General features: G+C 41.7%; 1 protein-coding gene across 5 annotated transcripts in view; it reads right to left on the bottom strand.

Annotated features, from left to right (window-relative positions):
* The window catches only part of USP33 (ubiquitin specific peptidase 33), an 82766-nt gene that overhangs the window by 55591 nt on the left and 11118 nt on the right, over positions 1-16057 (bottom strand). For 4 of the 5 annotated variants that reach the window (XM_054037153.1, XM_054037156.1, XM_054037155.1 and 1 more), the window contains exons 2-4: positions 12234-12365; positions 8768-8821; positions 5626-5688 (exon numbers count right to left, since the gene is read on the bottom strand). In XM_054037153.1, the coding sequence (XP_053893128.1) occupies positions 5626-5688; positions 8768-8821; positions 12234-12314 (198 nt within the window). In that variant the 5' untranslated portion in view covers positions 12315-12365. Of the gene's footprint in view, positions 1-5625; positions 5689-6627; positions 6774-8767; positions 8822-12233; positions 12366-16057 lie in introns of those variants that run through there. The other variant, XM_054037159.1, reaches the window with a different exon arrangement.

The following is a 16057-nucleotide window of genomic DNA, read 5'->3' as shown; positions in this document are numbered from 1 at the left end:
CCTCCACAAGAAGAAAGCTACATTTCTGGAGCTTTGTAAGCAGCTTGTCCCAACTTCCCAGTGTCATGACACATGCAAGAGGATGGCCACAGAAGCAGGTTGCTATATCCACCTGGCTACTCCAGATTGATACAAGTCCATTGCTAATCAGTTTGGCATTGGAAAGACAACTTTCCAATGGATAAAGTGGCAGTGGAGGTTTCTGAGGCAATCAGGCGTGTGATTTACAATAAGGTTGTGGGCTTAAACAATATCCCTGAATTACAGCTGGTTTTGAGAGAATGGGGTTTCCAAAGTGTGCCAGAGTCATTGATGGGATTCATGTGCCCACAGTTGCCCTCAAGGGCACACGAGTACATAAACCACAAATGGTTCTACACTATTGTTATGGAGGTCCTTGTAGACCACAGAGGCCTATTTATGGATGCCAACATGTGCTGCACTGGAAGAGTTCATGATGCCAGGGTTTCCTGCCAATCAGGAGTCTACCTTCATGGTCAGGCCGGGAAACAATGCTCACGAGACAACGCTGGCATAAATGGAGTAACTCTCCCCACTGTTATTCTAGGGAACCCCGCATACTACCTTTTGCCTTGGCTTATGAAACTGTATCCTGATCTCAGAGGCCCTGGCCATAAGGTTTAATTACATTCTCAGTAAGTGTAGAATGGTGACTGAATGAGCATTTGGCAGATTGAAATCCCCCTGGCACCATTTACAGAACTGTTTAGATTCCAGTGTCATCAATGTTGCCTGCACTGTTGTGGCTTTCTGTGCCCTACATAATCTTTGTAAAGCCAAAGGTGAGCCATTTCCCCCTGAACGGACCAATGACGGAAATGGATTGCTGAACCAGAACACTCAGCCAGACAGTGTGCCTCATCATGCGTTTATTATCCAAAATACACATTATCTGATGGGATGCAGTGATGGTAATAAACTCTCTTAATAAAATAAAAGCCTTCATTTGTGAACATGGCAGTATTACAAAAAAAAATATTAAAGCACTGTCAGGCAGGCCAGCTGTCATTATTCTATCAAAACAATAGCAATAAACCAACACCAGTTGTAAAACCAGTAATAAAACATAGTGCATAAAATAAACAGTGAACTGTGCAAATAGTGAAACTGGTGACAACAAACGTCCTACTTTTCCGTGTCCTCTGCCCCCACCGCCAGTTCTCCTTTCCTTTTCTTGCACTTTCGGCACTTGGTGCCACTGTTCAGGGGCAGAGGCCTACAGGGGGCTATATTTGCCCTCTCCAGTAGTGTGAAGTCCCAGTTGCAGGAGTCACCCAACATAGAATTGTCCAAAACGTTTGTGGTCTGCAGCAAATGGTATCATGGAGGGAACACAGGATGTCGTGCAGGAGCAGCAGGATTCTGTACTCCTCTGATCATTAGCACAAGCAGCCTCTCAATAGGTCTTTCTGCTGAGCTCTATCTTTCTCCCTCAAGCAACGTTCTTGCTCCAAAAACCATATTGCCAGTTTCTCCTCATACACTACAATTCTGTCCTCATGCTCTTCAGCCTGTGCCTTTCCACTTGTCATGAATCCTTTTTCCTTTCATATTGCACCTGCTTGTTGGCCCTACCCAGAATATCCTATAAGTTTATCACAAAAACTCTTCCACCGGTCTGTGACAGTTTGAAATCTCAGGCTCCCGCTGCAATGTGGCTTAGCTGGCGAGGTACAAGGGCCTGCAGAGGCTGAAGGACCTGCATGTCCAACAGTACTTTATCGTCTCAGTACTTCAAAAATGGTTCAGTGCATCTGCAACGTGCCTGTAAAATCTCAAAGCCAAAAATTGACACTTCGATTATGCTGCTTCAGTATATTGTAAGAGGAATGCTTTGGTTCCCAGAAGCTCCATGGACACAACAGAGTTAGAGTGAAAAAGAGCACAAACAACGGTAAGTTAAAATTTACAAATGCATTATGTTTAAAGCAATGGTTCTCAACCTATTTACCATTGTGGGCCACATATGCAGCACTCTATGGCCTGGTCTACACTACACAGTTAGGTCGACGAAAGGCAGCTTAAGTTGACCTAATTATGTCAGTGTCTACACTACAGCTGCGTCCCACCAACGTACGTACCCTACAGCACTGACATAACTCCACCTCCACGACAAGCATAAGGCTTACGTTGGTGTAGTTAGGGTGCTGCAGTGTCTGTGTAGACACCATTACTTACATTGGCTGTTAGCTCTCTTGTCAATGTCAAGGCTCCAGGGGAGTCATGAAATTGACAAGAAAGCTGGGCCACATCCACACAATAATATATTACCTGTATGTCACATGGGCCACAGCTGTGTGCTGCTTGGGCTGCAAGTGGACCATGGGCCACAAGTTGAGAACCACTGGTTTAAAGATTGCAAACTATTGTAGGCTTTGGGGGGAGGGAAGGGCATGCAGATTACTACCGAAGCCTTCTCTATCCCTTTAGACATTCCACATTTCTCTGGGACCTAACAATCCTTTGAGTTTCCTGAATGGCAAAGTGAAATTTTATTCTAAGCTGCCAGTGGCAAGCCAGCCCGAGAGATTTTCAAGCTATGACAATTGAGCAGCACATCTGGTAATGGAATGGGCAGGTGACCTTCAAAGGTGGGTACGGAAAATATGTCCTTCTCCAAAATGTGAATAGCTATTTGGGGTTCCTAGTATGGGAAAAGTTTGCAGCTATCAGCATCTGGGATTGAGTCAAAATTCCTGGGGGAATCAACAAGATTCTGCACTAGCATCCACATGGATTACTGCCTCCCTACAGCTTCCAATAAAGCCTCCTCTAAGTTTGCTTATACAAACACACAATATAATGGACTTTCAAAGAACTACACAGCCATTCCCCCTTCTTCCTTAGCACATTTCTGTATACATACAGCCTCAGGTATATTTCAGATATTGATTTTTGTCATCCGTGGATTACATTTCACCCTCCACCTTGGTGCCTTGTTACACTGTGGTGTGACCATTTGTTCAGAATGGTATACAAAAAGGGAAGGTAATATACGATTTTTACTTTTAACACCCCAGTGCATCTTTGCAAGAATGTGCAAGTATCAAGTAAAAATGAAAGTGTGAATGCTTGTTTAACTGTTGTTTGTGCTTCCTGGTCTCCATTTTGAATTCCACATGATGGTGGTGGTAGTGGGTTGATACCAAGGCACTGGCACGCATTCCACCATTAGTGGATGCATGCTGCTACCCGTAGCTAGTAATATATTTTGCTTTGGGTCATAAACCAGAAACCCCTCCCATTCCTTTAACAACAAACAGCAGCGGCAAACATGGAGCGAGAAACTTACCAGGCTCTGGGGCTACTTCTGCCGATTCTGCAGCAGGCTGCTCCTCCTGGGGGTCATCAAACTGCCCCTCTGAGTATTGACTCAGGACATGTTACAGCTGCTCTGGTGGCAAAGCCTCCTCAGGAACTAGTGTGAGCACCAGAGTCATTTTGCTAGCCTGTTCCGGCTCCCCTCTGATTCAGGGTTCAGAAGGTTGCCATCCCGACTGATGGTGACCCACTATTGGCTCCACACTCAGCACAGTACCCAGCACCCCATCAAACTCCTTCTAAAAGAGGTAGGATGATGGAATGTTCCCAGACGTATGGCTCGCATCCCTCGCTTTACAACAGTTGCTCTTGAGCTGCTTAATCCACTCCCGTCACCGGTCCAGTCAATCCCCAACTCTGCCAGCTTTTTCGCTCTTTCCTGATATGCATAGACATTTCTAGCACTCTTACTGAACTCGAATGTTTTGGTCACCTCACACCAGGGATATACCAAATCTGGCTGATCTTGTGACCAGGTTGCAGTGTGCATGGTAAAGGACTTCTAGTCAATGGCCACTGCAAATGCACAAGAAGGTTCACTCTGTTTGCAGTTCAGTGGTCAGAAAGGAAGGGTTAAATGGCAAGCAGCTGTGCTTGAACCAGGGGGTTGCTTCTGTTGCAACTACTTAATGTGTTTACACTATCCAAGATGGTTTGTGTAAAGTGGGGCAGTGTGTCCATATGCACAGAGCATCCCGTCTAACCATGCCTTACCTATCCCATAACTGAAGGCACAGCCTAGACCAGATTCTAAGCTTGGTAGGCGATGCACTGAAGCAGTACATCAATACGTATAGTTATACAAATGCACTTTATTATATGATATACATTTTCCAAATGTTCAGATATTCTCTAAGAGTTTCCAAAGTTATACTGCAATGTATTGGAAGTCAGAAAGACGAGGATGCACAATAAAGTGAATGGCCCTACACCAAAGTATATTTTCTCCAAAGATTCAAAGACTTACACAATCTTTCCAAAGGCCTTTCTGCTGTAGATTCAAGTCATGAGAGAAAAACATCCACAAGCCACAGAGGCTACATCTATAATCCAATATAAAAGTCTGTGGCACCAAGTCTCAGAGCCCAGGTCAGTTAGCTCAGGCTCATGGGGCTTGGACTCCAGGGCTGAAAATTGCAGTGTAGACATTTGGCCTGGAGCCTGGACTCTGAAATCGCCCCCCTCTGGGTCCCAGAGCCTGGGCTCCAGCCCAAGCTTGCACATCTACTCTGCAATTTTATAGCCCTGTGAACCCAAGTCAGCTGCCAAGGCCAGCTGCAGCCATGCCACAGGTCTTTTACTGCAGTGTAGACATACCCTTAGAGTGCAGACAGACAATTAACCCAAGCATCATACCTAGGAAGAAATAATCTATTTGGGGAGAGGGGGAGAAGGACATTACTGTTTATGTAATAATGTCTGAAGAGTAAAAGACAAAAACTTAGTAAAGCCTCCAAACACAAGTCAGACGGCAGAGTGCTGCTAGGAGTTGCAGGAATTATGAACAAGGTTCTGTGCGCTGAGCTGCACAATAGACCTGAATTATGGAGCAGGAATCCTGGACTACGCAATAATGATTTTTCTACCCCTTCCCCACACTAGTACAAACTCTTCATTATTGATTTCAACATTAAATTCAATGTATTTTATGCAGATTTGTATACTGAAAGCACAAAGATGCTTTCCAGAAATTGTCAAGGAGAAGCAGGATGTTGCACCAGGGAGACAAAATTCCTCCTCCCTTGTTACACCTTGACAGTAATTAACTGTTCCACTGCACCCAGACCTACTGCCTGTCTCTACATCCAACAGTGACAAAGAATTTTTGTTAAAATGATCAGCAATGAAATAGTTAATCTAAAAGAGCATAATTAAACTGCAGTCTTAACTCCCAAGTGAGATGCATGGGGCATTTTATGTTGTGGAGCACAATTATGCAGTAAGTTTAAATAGATGAATAATTATGTAGCTGCATAATTATATTATAAACACATGGGCTCCCAAGGGCAAAAAGGCATTATCAACAAGCAAAGCTTCAACTCACAAAAAACTACCTGACTGCACTGGTGAAAAACAACAAGAATAGTCTTTAACTATACTTCCCTTCCTCCACCTCCTCCCCTAAGGAGTCAGGGGGGGAAAAAGCGGCTGTCCTAGAATAAAGGGCTTTTACCATTTGACGGTGAGACCCTAGATGACAAAAACTAGAATGAAACCGTATATTTATATATATATTTATATATATATATATATATATACACACACACACACACATACACCTACCTGAGAATGTACGGTACTGTGATCTACATGGGATTCACCGCAGCCAACATACGAACATCTATTCTGTCAAACAAAAATAAGAGAAATAATTATGGTGCAGTATACTCTGTTAATTCTTTTTAGTGAGTTGTCAAAACATACCTACAGAACAAAGTGATAAGGCTCCCAAATGCATTTTTAATTCAAGCTATTGTATATTTGCAGGATCCTGAAAAAAGCAAGGTTTCATGCAAGGTAAGCATTGCAATTAATAATATAGTAAAGCAATGAGAATGCTGCAAGATTTTCCTCTGAACTTCCTTGATTTTGAGGGTGGGGTTAGACAATGTTTTTGATGTAGGTCTTCTCTTCAGCTGATTTAACTTGATCTTTTTCTTATTTAAAAAACAAAGTGTCCAAGATATTCTGAAAAATCCATGAAATGTAAACATGCCACTATCAATTGTGTGTGTATTATTTGGGATCTTTAATTCAGAGTTTGCCTCTAATCTGTCAAAATTGTTAATATTCAATATGTCAATCATTTCAACATCAGTGCACATTTATATGCACATCAAGGCTATTGACCATCTGAACATTATTTTATAACCTACAGATTTATTACCCTTTAAGTATGTGCCATATTTGAGTTACAAAATGCAGTGTCTATTTACAATTCAATAATTCTATTATTACAGTTCTGCTCTAACATGTATTTGAGAGCTGGTATGCAAACTTGAAGCTGTCAGTATGACGCTAACCTCAAGACATTGCTATTAGTCCCTCATTTCCATGAGCACCAAACACAAGCACTTAAGAAATCTGTACATACTGTTTGTGTACATTAACACATATACACAGATGCTGCTCATACAAAGCGTTGGTACTTAAATGTCAAATAGCTCCTCTACGTTTGCATTAACTGCTTTCTAAAACTTTAATAGCATGCATTTATAGAAGATAACAATAGATACTGGTTAAGCAATGAGGCATAATGAAGTTTCTATCATGCTGGGATCTCACCATGTGCTGGGTGTTTGGCTAAGCACAAAGGGGAAGGCAACGTGCCAAATCATCCAAGAAGAAGAGATATCACACCATGACACCTCCTTTGAAGTGTCTTATTGTGACTATAATATCACCCTATGGAAATATTGGTAGGAAATTAAAATAAATTATTCAATAAATGTCCAAGTGTTCCAGATTAAAGCGGATATAAATTCAAAACAGACAAAAAATGATTTTTGTTTAGCAAATGCCTCTCTTTTTATTTAGCAAGTGTTCTCTCTCCCCCTCCCCCCCTTTGATTTTGTGACTTTTCCACCTGATATTCCCATCCTTTCCACTCCTTCCACTTTGGTTTCCCCTGCTAAAAGGTATTTTAGATGTAATTTGGTAGCTTAAAAAAATAGCTTAATGAGAAATTGTATAATACTTCAGCCAACATTCTCTCTTTTTGAGAGAAAGAACAGAAAAATCTGTTATTTTTCTTGCAACTAGGATTCTCTTGAAGAGGAGGGGGGGTGGAAAGCAGTTTTAGAAATATATACATACTGGCTGCTCCCTGTCACCTTTCAGCCCAGATTTGAGTGTTGACAAGAGATATGCATCTGAGCTCACTGAGGAGTTGAAAAACCCTGCTGAGGCAGATCTGCACACCTGCAGCACCTCGAGTGACATTTTACAGCTGATTCAGCTGCACTTTCCCTCTTGTATCACAGAGATGCGCCTTAATCAGAAGTAACATTCTCTCCATTCATTTTTTAAAACCATCTGGAAGCCCCCTTCATGCCAAAAGCTGGAAGGACGAAGCAGCAATATATCTTAATGCTGGAGGTAAGGTGGTTAAGTTATTTTAAGAGAGGGAAGGAAAAGAGGTAAGTAGGTAAGGACAAAGCCTGAAGAAAGAATACTTTTTAAATGTTTGTATAGAATTTTTAAATGTTTGAATAAATGTTTATTTTACTTGTTTTGCTTGGTGATAATGAAGCGACACTAGGTCAGGGATTCTCACAACAATTTTTTTGGTGGCCTCAGAGTGCAGCCACCATCTGTTGCTGGTGGCCACTCTGACAATTTTTCCTAAAATACTTAATTAACTTTAGGAAAAACAAATAAATATGCACATATACATGTCCACATCATTGTAATTTATGTAGGATTTTTTTTCCAGACTCAATAATAAAAATCATAAACAGTTGTCTCTATTCTTTACTGGGCCTAACAGAATAGAAACATAAATAAGGTGCTTTGTATGTTCTTATCTTTTTTCTTATGTCTTTTGATTTTTGGTTGCTTTTTTTTTTTTTTTTTAGATGGGCTAGTTACTAAGTTTGCTGTGAAAAGTGATATTAAACATACAAATATCACTTTTCACAGCAGACTTACTCAGCCCCGGCAAACTTTGAGACAAATTAAGCCCTGGATGGGAAGGTGGATATGGAGGTAGCGGGGGCCAAGGGCACTGGAGGGGGGAGTGATCGTATGGCCCGGGAACAAAGCCTAAAACCCAGTGGCTGGAGCTTCCACCCGCCACCCAAGGGCTGAAGCCTGACCCCACCAGCCCTGGGAAAGTGGGGAACTCACTATCTGCCTGCTCCTCCAGCTCTTGTGTCTCCAGAGGTGGACAGGGCCCAACCACTGCTGGCTTTTCCTTCCCCCCATCACCGCCCAGGAGGTTGTGGCCACAAGAAAAGTCCCTGGTGGCCACATGCAGACACAGTGGCCGCATTTGAGAAACACTGCGCCAGGTAATGCTGTGCTCTGACAAGTCAGAATTTACTATAAATACCAATAGTATTTCCACTCTTTGTAAAGCAACTCAAGAAATGTAATTTGTTGTGATGCATTAAGACCTTCCTAGAACTACTGACCAGGCAGAACATAGGATTTCCTAAAACTATTTTATAATTTACCTCACTGACAAATAACCCTGGAAAGGCCAGTGAACAGACAGAAAAATTTCATTTTTAAACTCATGATCATTTTCAGTTACAAAATGTAAGTGTGTCTGAATCTTGGTTACAAAGCAAATGTTTAGAGTTAAATTTTAAGCCCCTCAGAATAGCTGTTTGTGCAGGAATTGCTGCAAACCTTTACATACAGCTTCACTAGAGGAGTACCCAGATCTATCACACATATCCCCTGCAGTAGATCAGCTTACCTCTAAGCATGCCCAAAGGTTTGGTCCTCTAACTTTGCAGTCCTGACAAGTGCCCTGTTAATAAAATATAGATAAGAAATTATTTTACTAATCCAGTTTCCAGGGATTGGTTCTTAGCCCAATGCTATTTAACATTTTTATCAATGACCTGGAAGAAAACAAAATCATCATTACTGATAAAAGTTTATAGATGACACAAACATTGGGGGAATGGTAAATAATGAAGAGGATGTGTCACTGACGCAGAGCAATCTGGATAGCTTGGTAAACTGGGTGAAAACAATATGAGTTTTAATATGGTTAAATGTAAATGTATACCTCTAGGAACAAAGAATGTAGGCCATACTTACAGGACGGGGGACTCTACCTTGGGAACCAGTGACTTTCGAAAAAGATTTAGGGGTCATGTTGGATAATCAGCTGAACATGAGCTCCCAGTGGGATGCTGTAGCCAAAAGAGCTAATGAGATCCTGAACGCATAAAAAGGGGACTCTAGAGTAGCAGTAAAGAAGTTTTTTTTACCTCTGGTGCAACCACTGCTGGAATACTATGTCCAGCCAGTTCTGGTGAACACTATTTAAGAAGAATGTTGATAAATTGGAGAGGGTTCAGAGAAGGTCCAGGAAAATGACTAGCTAAAGTAATGGTTCTCAACCTTTCCAGACTACTACACCCATTTCAGGAGTCTGATTTGTCTTGCGTACACCAAGTTTCACTTCACTTAAAAACTACTTGCTTACAAAATCATACGTAAAAATACAAGAGTGTCACAGCACACTATTACCGAAAAATTGATTACTTTCTCATTTTTACCATATAATTATAAAATCAATTGGAATATAAATATTGAAGTTACATTTCAGTGTGATACTTGAGCCTGTTTTTCACTTGTGAGCTTTGTCTGAAGCTGGAGCCCCAGGCGGTGGGTGGGGCGGACGCCCAAGCCCTGCTGCCCGGAGCTGAAGCACTATAATTTAGCTTTACAGGATGCCCTGTGGCAAGGGGTTCCAGGCAATGGCCCTGCTTGCCACCCCTAGTATCAGCACTGCACTTGCAATCTCCCTAAACCTGTCCTGAGACACCCCCTCTCCTCCCCGGGGGTCACAACTGTCAGGTTGAGAAACACGGATCTAGATTGAGTACTCCCTGGAAAACCTGTGCATACCCCCAGGGGTATGTGTACCCCTGGTTGAGAACCAGTGAACTGAAGGATTAGAAAATATGCCTTATGACTGAGCTCCTTGAACCTCTCTCATTAGCTTAACAAAGAAAAGATTACGGGGTGACTTGATTACAGTCTGTATCAGAAGTGGGCAAACTACGGCCCGCGGGACCATCCTGCCTGGCCCTTCAGCTCCCGGCAGGTGAAGCTAGCCCCCAGCCCCTCCCCTGCTGCCCCTTTTCCCCTGCAGCTAGGCCACTGTGTGGGCAGCGCAGCTTGCGCCTGCCTACCTCCCAGGCTTTCCAATAAGCCAGTCCTGCCACTCTGAGCAGCACAGTAAGGGGGTGGGGAGCAGGGGAGTTGGATGAGAGGCAGTCAGGGGACAGGGAGCAGTTGGATGAGGTGGAGGTTCTGGTGGGGGCGATCAGGGGATGGGGAGCGGGTTGGTTGGATAGGCGTGGGAGTCCCGGGGGGGTGGCTAGGGGCAGGGGGGTCCCAGGAGGCGGCTGTCAGGGGACAAGGAGTGGGGGGAGGGGGAGGTTGGATGGGTCGGGAGTTCTGAGATGGGCAGTCAGGGAGCGGGAAGTGGGGGCGGGGGCCAGGCTGTTTGGGGAGGCACAGCCTTCCCTACCCAGCCCTCCATACAGTTTTGTAACCTCGATGTGGCCCTCGGGCCAAAAAGTTTGCCCACCCCTAGTCTATATGTACCTTCGCGGGAACAAATATTTAATAATGGGATCTTCAGTCTAGCAGAGAAAGGTCTAACGTGATCCAATGGCTGGAAGTTCAAGCTAGACAAATTCAGACTGGAAATGAGGTGTACATTTTTAACAGTGTGAGTAATGAACCACTGGAACAATTTAATAAGATCATGGTGGATTCTCCATCAATGAATTTTAAAATCAAGATTGGATGTTTTTCTAAAAGATCTGCTCTAGGAATTATTTTGGGGAAGTTCTGTGGTCTGTGTTGGACAGGATGTCAGACTTGATGATCACAATGGTCCCTTCTTGGAATCTATGAAAACCAATGCGGTAGCATGGCCCAAGAAAACAAGACTCCAGTGCAAAACAACACGAAGTAACTGGTACTGCAATGAAGATTTTAAATACTCAGTAGCTTATCCCCAGATGAATTTACAATTTTTGTAATCTAGTCTTAGTTTAAAATCAAGAATTTTGTTGATACCATTCAGTTTTTGTTCCACTTCTATTATCTTATTAGAATGTACCAAAACTCTCTAGAATAGAAGGGAACAGACATCAAGAGAAAAGTCTGCTATACAGCACAATGTGATATTTCACTTGTTATTTGGGGCTTAAAAAAGAAACTCAGTGTAAAGTTTAAGTACATATACCATCTCATTTTAAGCTTTCAAGGTCACACTAACAGACACTGGTGATCATTTTAAAACCAACCATTCTGGGGCATGTCTTTCCTTTAATACAGAAGCATGAAATTTTTTAATCTCAAAATAAACAGCATACAAAAATATGTAGTAGCACAGAAGTGCCATATTTCTGAACAGAGAAACAAGAACCCAATTGTTGCATTTTCAGTTTAAGAAAATATACATAAAGCAGAAGAAGCTGGAGTCTTTCTCCATCTCAGAGCCACTATAGTTATGAATTATTAAAAATTTCAGCTGCCATATTTAAAGAGATAGGAAGCAAAGGTTAGATAGAGCAGAGGTTCTCAAACTGTGGTCCTTGGACCAAGGAGCATGTGGCGGTCCAGTGAGAGTTGGCTGGTCACAGGATGCTAGCTTCTTCTCCTTATTTTCTCTGATAATAGCATTAAAAGTCAGCTAAAATACAATAAATTCTTTCTTCGTGTTACTTTTCCACCTTAGTGATTGTAGTTGCTACAGGTACGTTACCGGATTGCAAATGAAAAGGGAAGTGGTCTGTACAATCACAAATAGCAGCCAGCCCACAAAAATCTATCTCAAAATATAGTCCATACTATGAAAGAGGTAGAGAACCCTTGAGACAGGCTAGCTGGTACTGCTGGTATATAATTATTCATCTTTAAATGTAATGTATGAAATAACTAGTTTTACTGCTTAATCAGCTCCATTCTTCTTGTTTCTTTTGTTTAACAGTAGAACTCAGATCATGTACACTGCAATTTACAGTGTAAATGGTAAGGTTTTAACCTAAATATTTTGTCCATGATAACATTTACCACTTAAATGTGTTGCACAAACAGTAATTTGTCGATCCATTAGCAACAAGCCTTGCAGCTAAAATACACAACTGGTTTTACTCCAGCAGGGAACCAACTAAAGAACTGAAACTCACATGAGATTTCTGTATCAATTCTTCCTTTGTTATTTCGCCAACCGATTCCAAGTGTGGGCAATCACTGCTGAGAGCTGACATTTTAATAACAGTAGGTTTCTAGCTCTTGTAGCATTTAAGATGAGGCAATATCTACAAGACAGGAATAAAAAAAAAATAAGTATAACCTGAAGAAATTTTATTCTTGTAAGCAGTAATATTAGACATTTGACAGAGCTGCTGTATACATTTAACCTTACAATATAAAACCAGGACAATCCCATTATCTGTTCAGTTAAATACAAGTACACTTGGAAAATGCACACTCTGCATTTTAAAATGAATGCAAGTAACTGTTTATTGAAAGTAACAGAATCTAGTAAATAAAATTAAATATAGCTGAACCTGCTAAATAGCAAGCCTGCACTAAAATGGATTTTTGTATTTGTAACTTACTGAGACATAGACCTATGAAATCCTGCTACCGTGCAAGCAACAGGGCCAATGTAGGTGAAGCCATGTTCCCCCAGACTGAACAACGAGGGAGAACCTAATCACTAGGGCCCTACCAAATTTGTGAAATTGACCATGATCATAGGATTTTAAAAATTGTAAGTTTCATGATTTCAGCTATTTAAATCTGAAATTTCATGGTGTTGTAATTGTAGAGATCCAGACCCAAAAAGGAGTTGGAGGATGGTCACAAGGTATTATAGAGGGGGTTGTGATACTGCTACCCTTACTTCTGCACTGCTGCTGGCGGTAGCACTGCCTTCAGAGCTGGGCAATTGGAGAATGGCAGCTGCTGACTGGGAGCCCAGCTCTGAAGGTAGAGCCACTGCCAGCAGTAGCTCAGAAGTCAGGATGGCATACTGCCACCCTTACTTCTGCGCTGCTGCCTGCAGAGCTGGGTGCTAAGTCAGCAGCCACCACTCTCTGGCCGCCCAGCTCTGAAGGCAGCACAGCAGTAAGGACGGCAATAGTGCAAACCCCCTAAAATAATCTTGCAACTCCCTTTTGGGTCAGGACCCCCAGTTTGAGAAACTCTGGTCTCCCCTGTGAAATCTGTATAATATAGGGTAAAAGCACCCAAAAAACACAGATTTCACAGGGGGAAAACCAAATTTCACAGCTTTCTCCCTTGTTGAAGGAGAAAGAAGCGGACATAGGGAACTTTATCCTGGTCTCATTTATTTACAGTGACATATACTCCTGAGCAGGCATATTAGATGTCAAAAGGAAAACGTCACATGTAGTATAGAACTCTTTCCTTCAGTTCTTTGCCAGACTTCCACTTTCTCTGATGCAAGGCTAGTTTAATGCCAAAAATCTTTTGTTAGAAGCATACCTAGTCACTTGGTCAGATGTCAGTTAAATCCACTATTTGGTGGTTGCACAAATATATCTGATTGTTTTGCAATACAAAGGAAAAAACTAAACTAGTTATATTCCCTCAAATGCAAGGTATGTATGATTCAGTGGATCTCAATCTTTCCAGACGACTGTACCCCTTTCAGGAATCTAATTTGTCTTACATACCCCAAGTTTCACCTCACTTAAAACTGCTTGCTTACAAAATCAAACACAAAAATACAAAAGTATCACAGCACGGTATTACTGGAAAATTGCTTAGTTTCTCATTTTACCATATAATTACAAAATAAATTGAATGGAATATAAATATTGTACTTACATTTCAGTATATAGAGCAGTATAAACAAGTCATTTTCTGTATGCAATTTTAGTTTGTACTGACTTCGCTAATGCTTTTTATGTAGCTTGTTGTAAAACTAAGCAAATATCTAGATGAGCTGATGTACTCCCCTAGAAGACCGCTGCGTACCCCAGGGATATGCGAACCTCTGGTTGAGAACCACTGGTCTATAGCCTGTGCAATCTGACAGCCTTTACTATGCTTTCCCAAGAACTTTCTCTTGATCCACACTGCTCAAACAGCTACCATCTTATTCTCTCCTCTGATTTATCACCAAAATTCGGAACATACTGTGTAGATTTCCTCTCCTCCAACTTTTTCAATAACCCCTTCCAGAATGAATCACCTATACCAAGTTCCCAAACTAAATCATACTAATCAGTTCACAGATGCACTTCTCTATTCTTTGTATTTTTGATAGGTCTGCTGCCTTCATCATCTTTTATCACAGTCTACTCCATTTTTTTTCTCTTCTATTGGCTTTTGCAGCTCTATGTTTCTTTGGTTCTTCAACTACACAAAATAATAGGACTGGAAGGGACCTTGAGAGGTTATCTAGTCCAGACCTGTGCACTCCTGGCAGGACTAAGTATTACCTAGACCATTCCTGACAAGTGTTTGTCTAACCTCCTCTTAAAAATCTCTAATGATGGAGATTTCACAACCTCCCTAGGCAATTTATTCCAGGGCTTAACCACCCTGACAGTTAGGAAGTTTTTCCTAATATCCAACCTAAACCTCCCTTGCTGCAATTTAAGCCCATTGCTTCTTCTCCTATCCTGAGAGGTCAAGAACAACAATTTTTCCCCCTCCTCCTTGTAACAACCTTTTACATACTTGAAAACTGTTATGTCGGTCTTCTCTTTTCCAGACTCAACAAACCCAATTTTTTCAATCTTCCCTCAAAGGTCATGTTTTCTAGACCTTTAATCATTTTTGTTGCTCTTCTCTGGACTTTCTCCAATTTGTCCACATCCTTCCTGAAATGTGGTGCCCAGAACTGGACACAATGCTCCAGTTGAGGCCTAATCAGCACGGAGTAGGGTGGGAGAATTATTTCTGTCTTGCTTACAACACTCCTGCTAATACATCCCAGAATCATGTTCGCTTTTTTTGCAACAGTGTTACACCATTGACTCATATTTAGCTTGTGGTCCACTCTGACCCCCAGATCGTTTTCCACACTACTCCTTCCTAGGCAGTCATTTCCCATTTTGTATGAGTGCAACTGTTTGTTCCTTGCTAAGTGGAGTACCATGCATTTGTCCTTATTGAATTTCATCCTATTTACTTCAGACCATTTCTCCAGTTTGTCTGGATCATTTTAAATTTTAATCCTATCCTCCAAAGCACTTGCAACCCCTCCCAGCTTGGTATTGTCCGCAAACTTTATAAGTGTACTCTCAACGCCATTATTGAAATCATTGATGAAGATATTGAATAGAACTGAACCCAGAACTGATCTCTGTGGGACCCTACTCATTATGCACTTCCAGATGCTTCCCAAACTCTGGGAACGGTTTTCCAACCAGTTTTGCACCCACGGTATAGTAGCTCCATCTAGGTTGCATTTCCCTAGTTTCTTTATGAGAAGGTCATGCGAGACAGTATCAAAAGCTTTACTAAAGTCAAGATATACTACGTCTACTGCTTCCCCTCGTCCACAAGGCTTGTTACCCTGACAAAGTAAGCTATCAGGTTGGTTTGACATGATTTGTTTTTGACAAATCCATGCTGTTACTTATCACCTTATTATCGTCTAGATGTTTGCAAATTGATTGCTTAATTATTTGCTCCATTATCTTTCCAGGTACAGAAATTAAGCTGACTGAGCTGTAATTCCCCAGGTTGTCCTTATTTCCCTTTTGATAGATGGGCACTATATTTGCCCTTTTCCAGTCTTCTGGAACCTCTCCCATCTTCCATGACATTTCAAAGATAATCACTAATGGCTCAGATATCTCCTCAGTCAGCTCCTTGAGTATTCTAGGATGCATTTCATCAGGTCCTAGCGCCTTGAAGACATCTAATTTGTCTAAGTAATTTTTAACTTGTTCTTTTCCTATTTTAGCCTCTGATCCTACCTCATTTTCACTGGCATTCACTATGTTAGACACTGACAATTGCACCT

Source organism: Malaclemys terrapin, chromosome 8 (assembly GCF_027887155.1).
Source record: "Malaclemys terrapin pileata isolate rMalTer1 chromosome 8, rMalTer1.hap1, whole genome shotgun sequence".
NCBI lineage: Eukaryota > Metazoa > Chordata > Testudines > Emydidae > Malaclemys > Malaclemys terrapin.
Note: the sequence above shows the minus strand (reverse complement) of the source record. Positions and strands in the feature narration are given on the sequence as shown.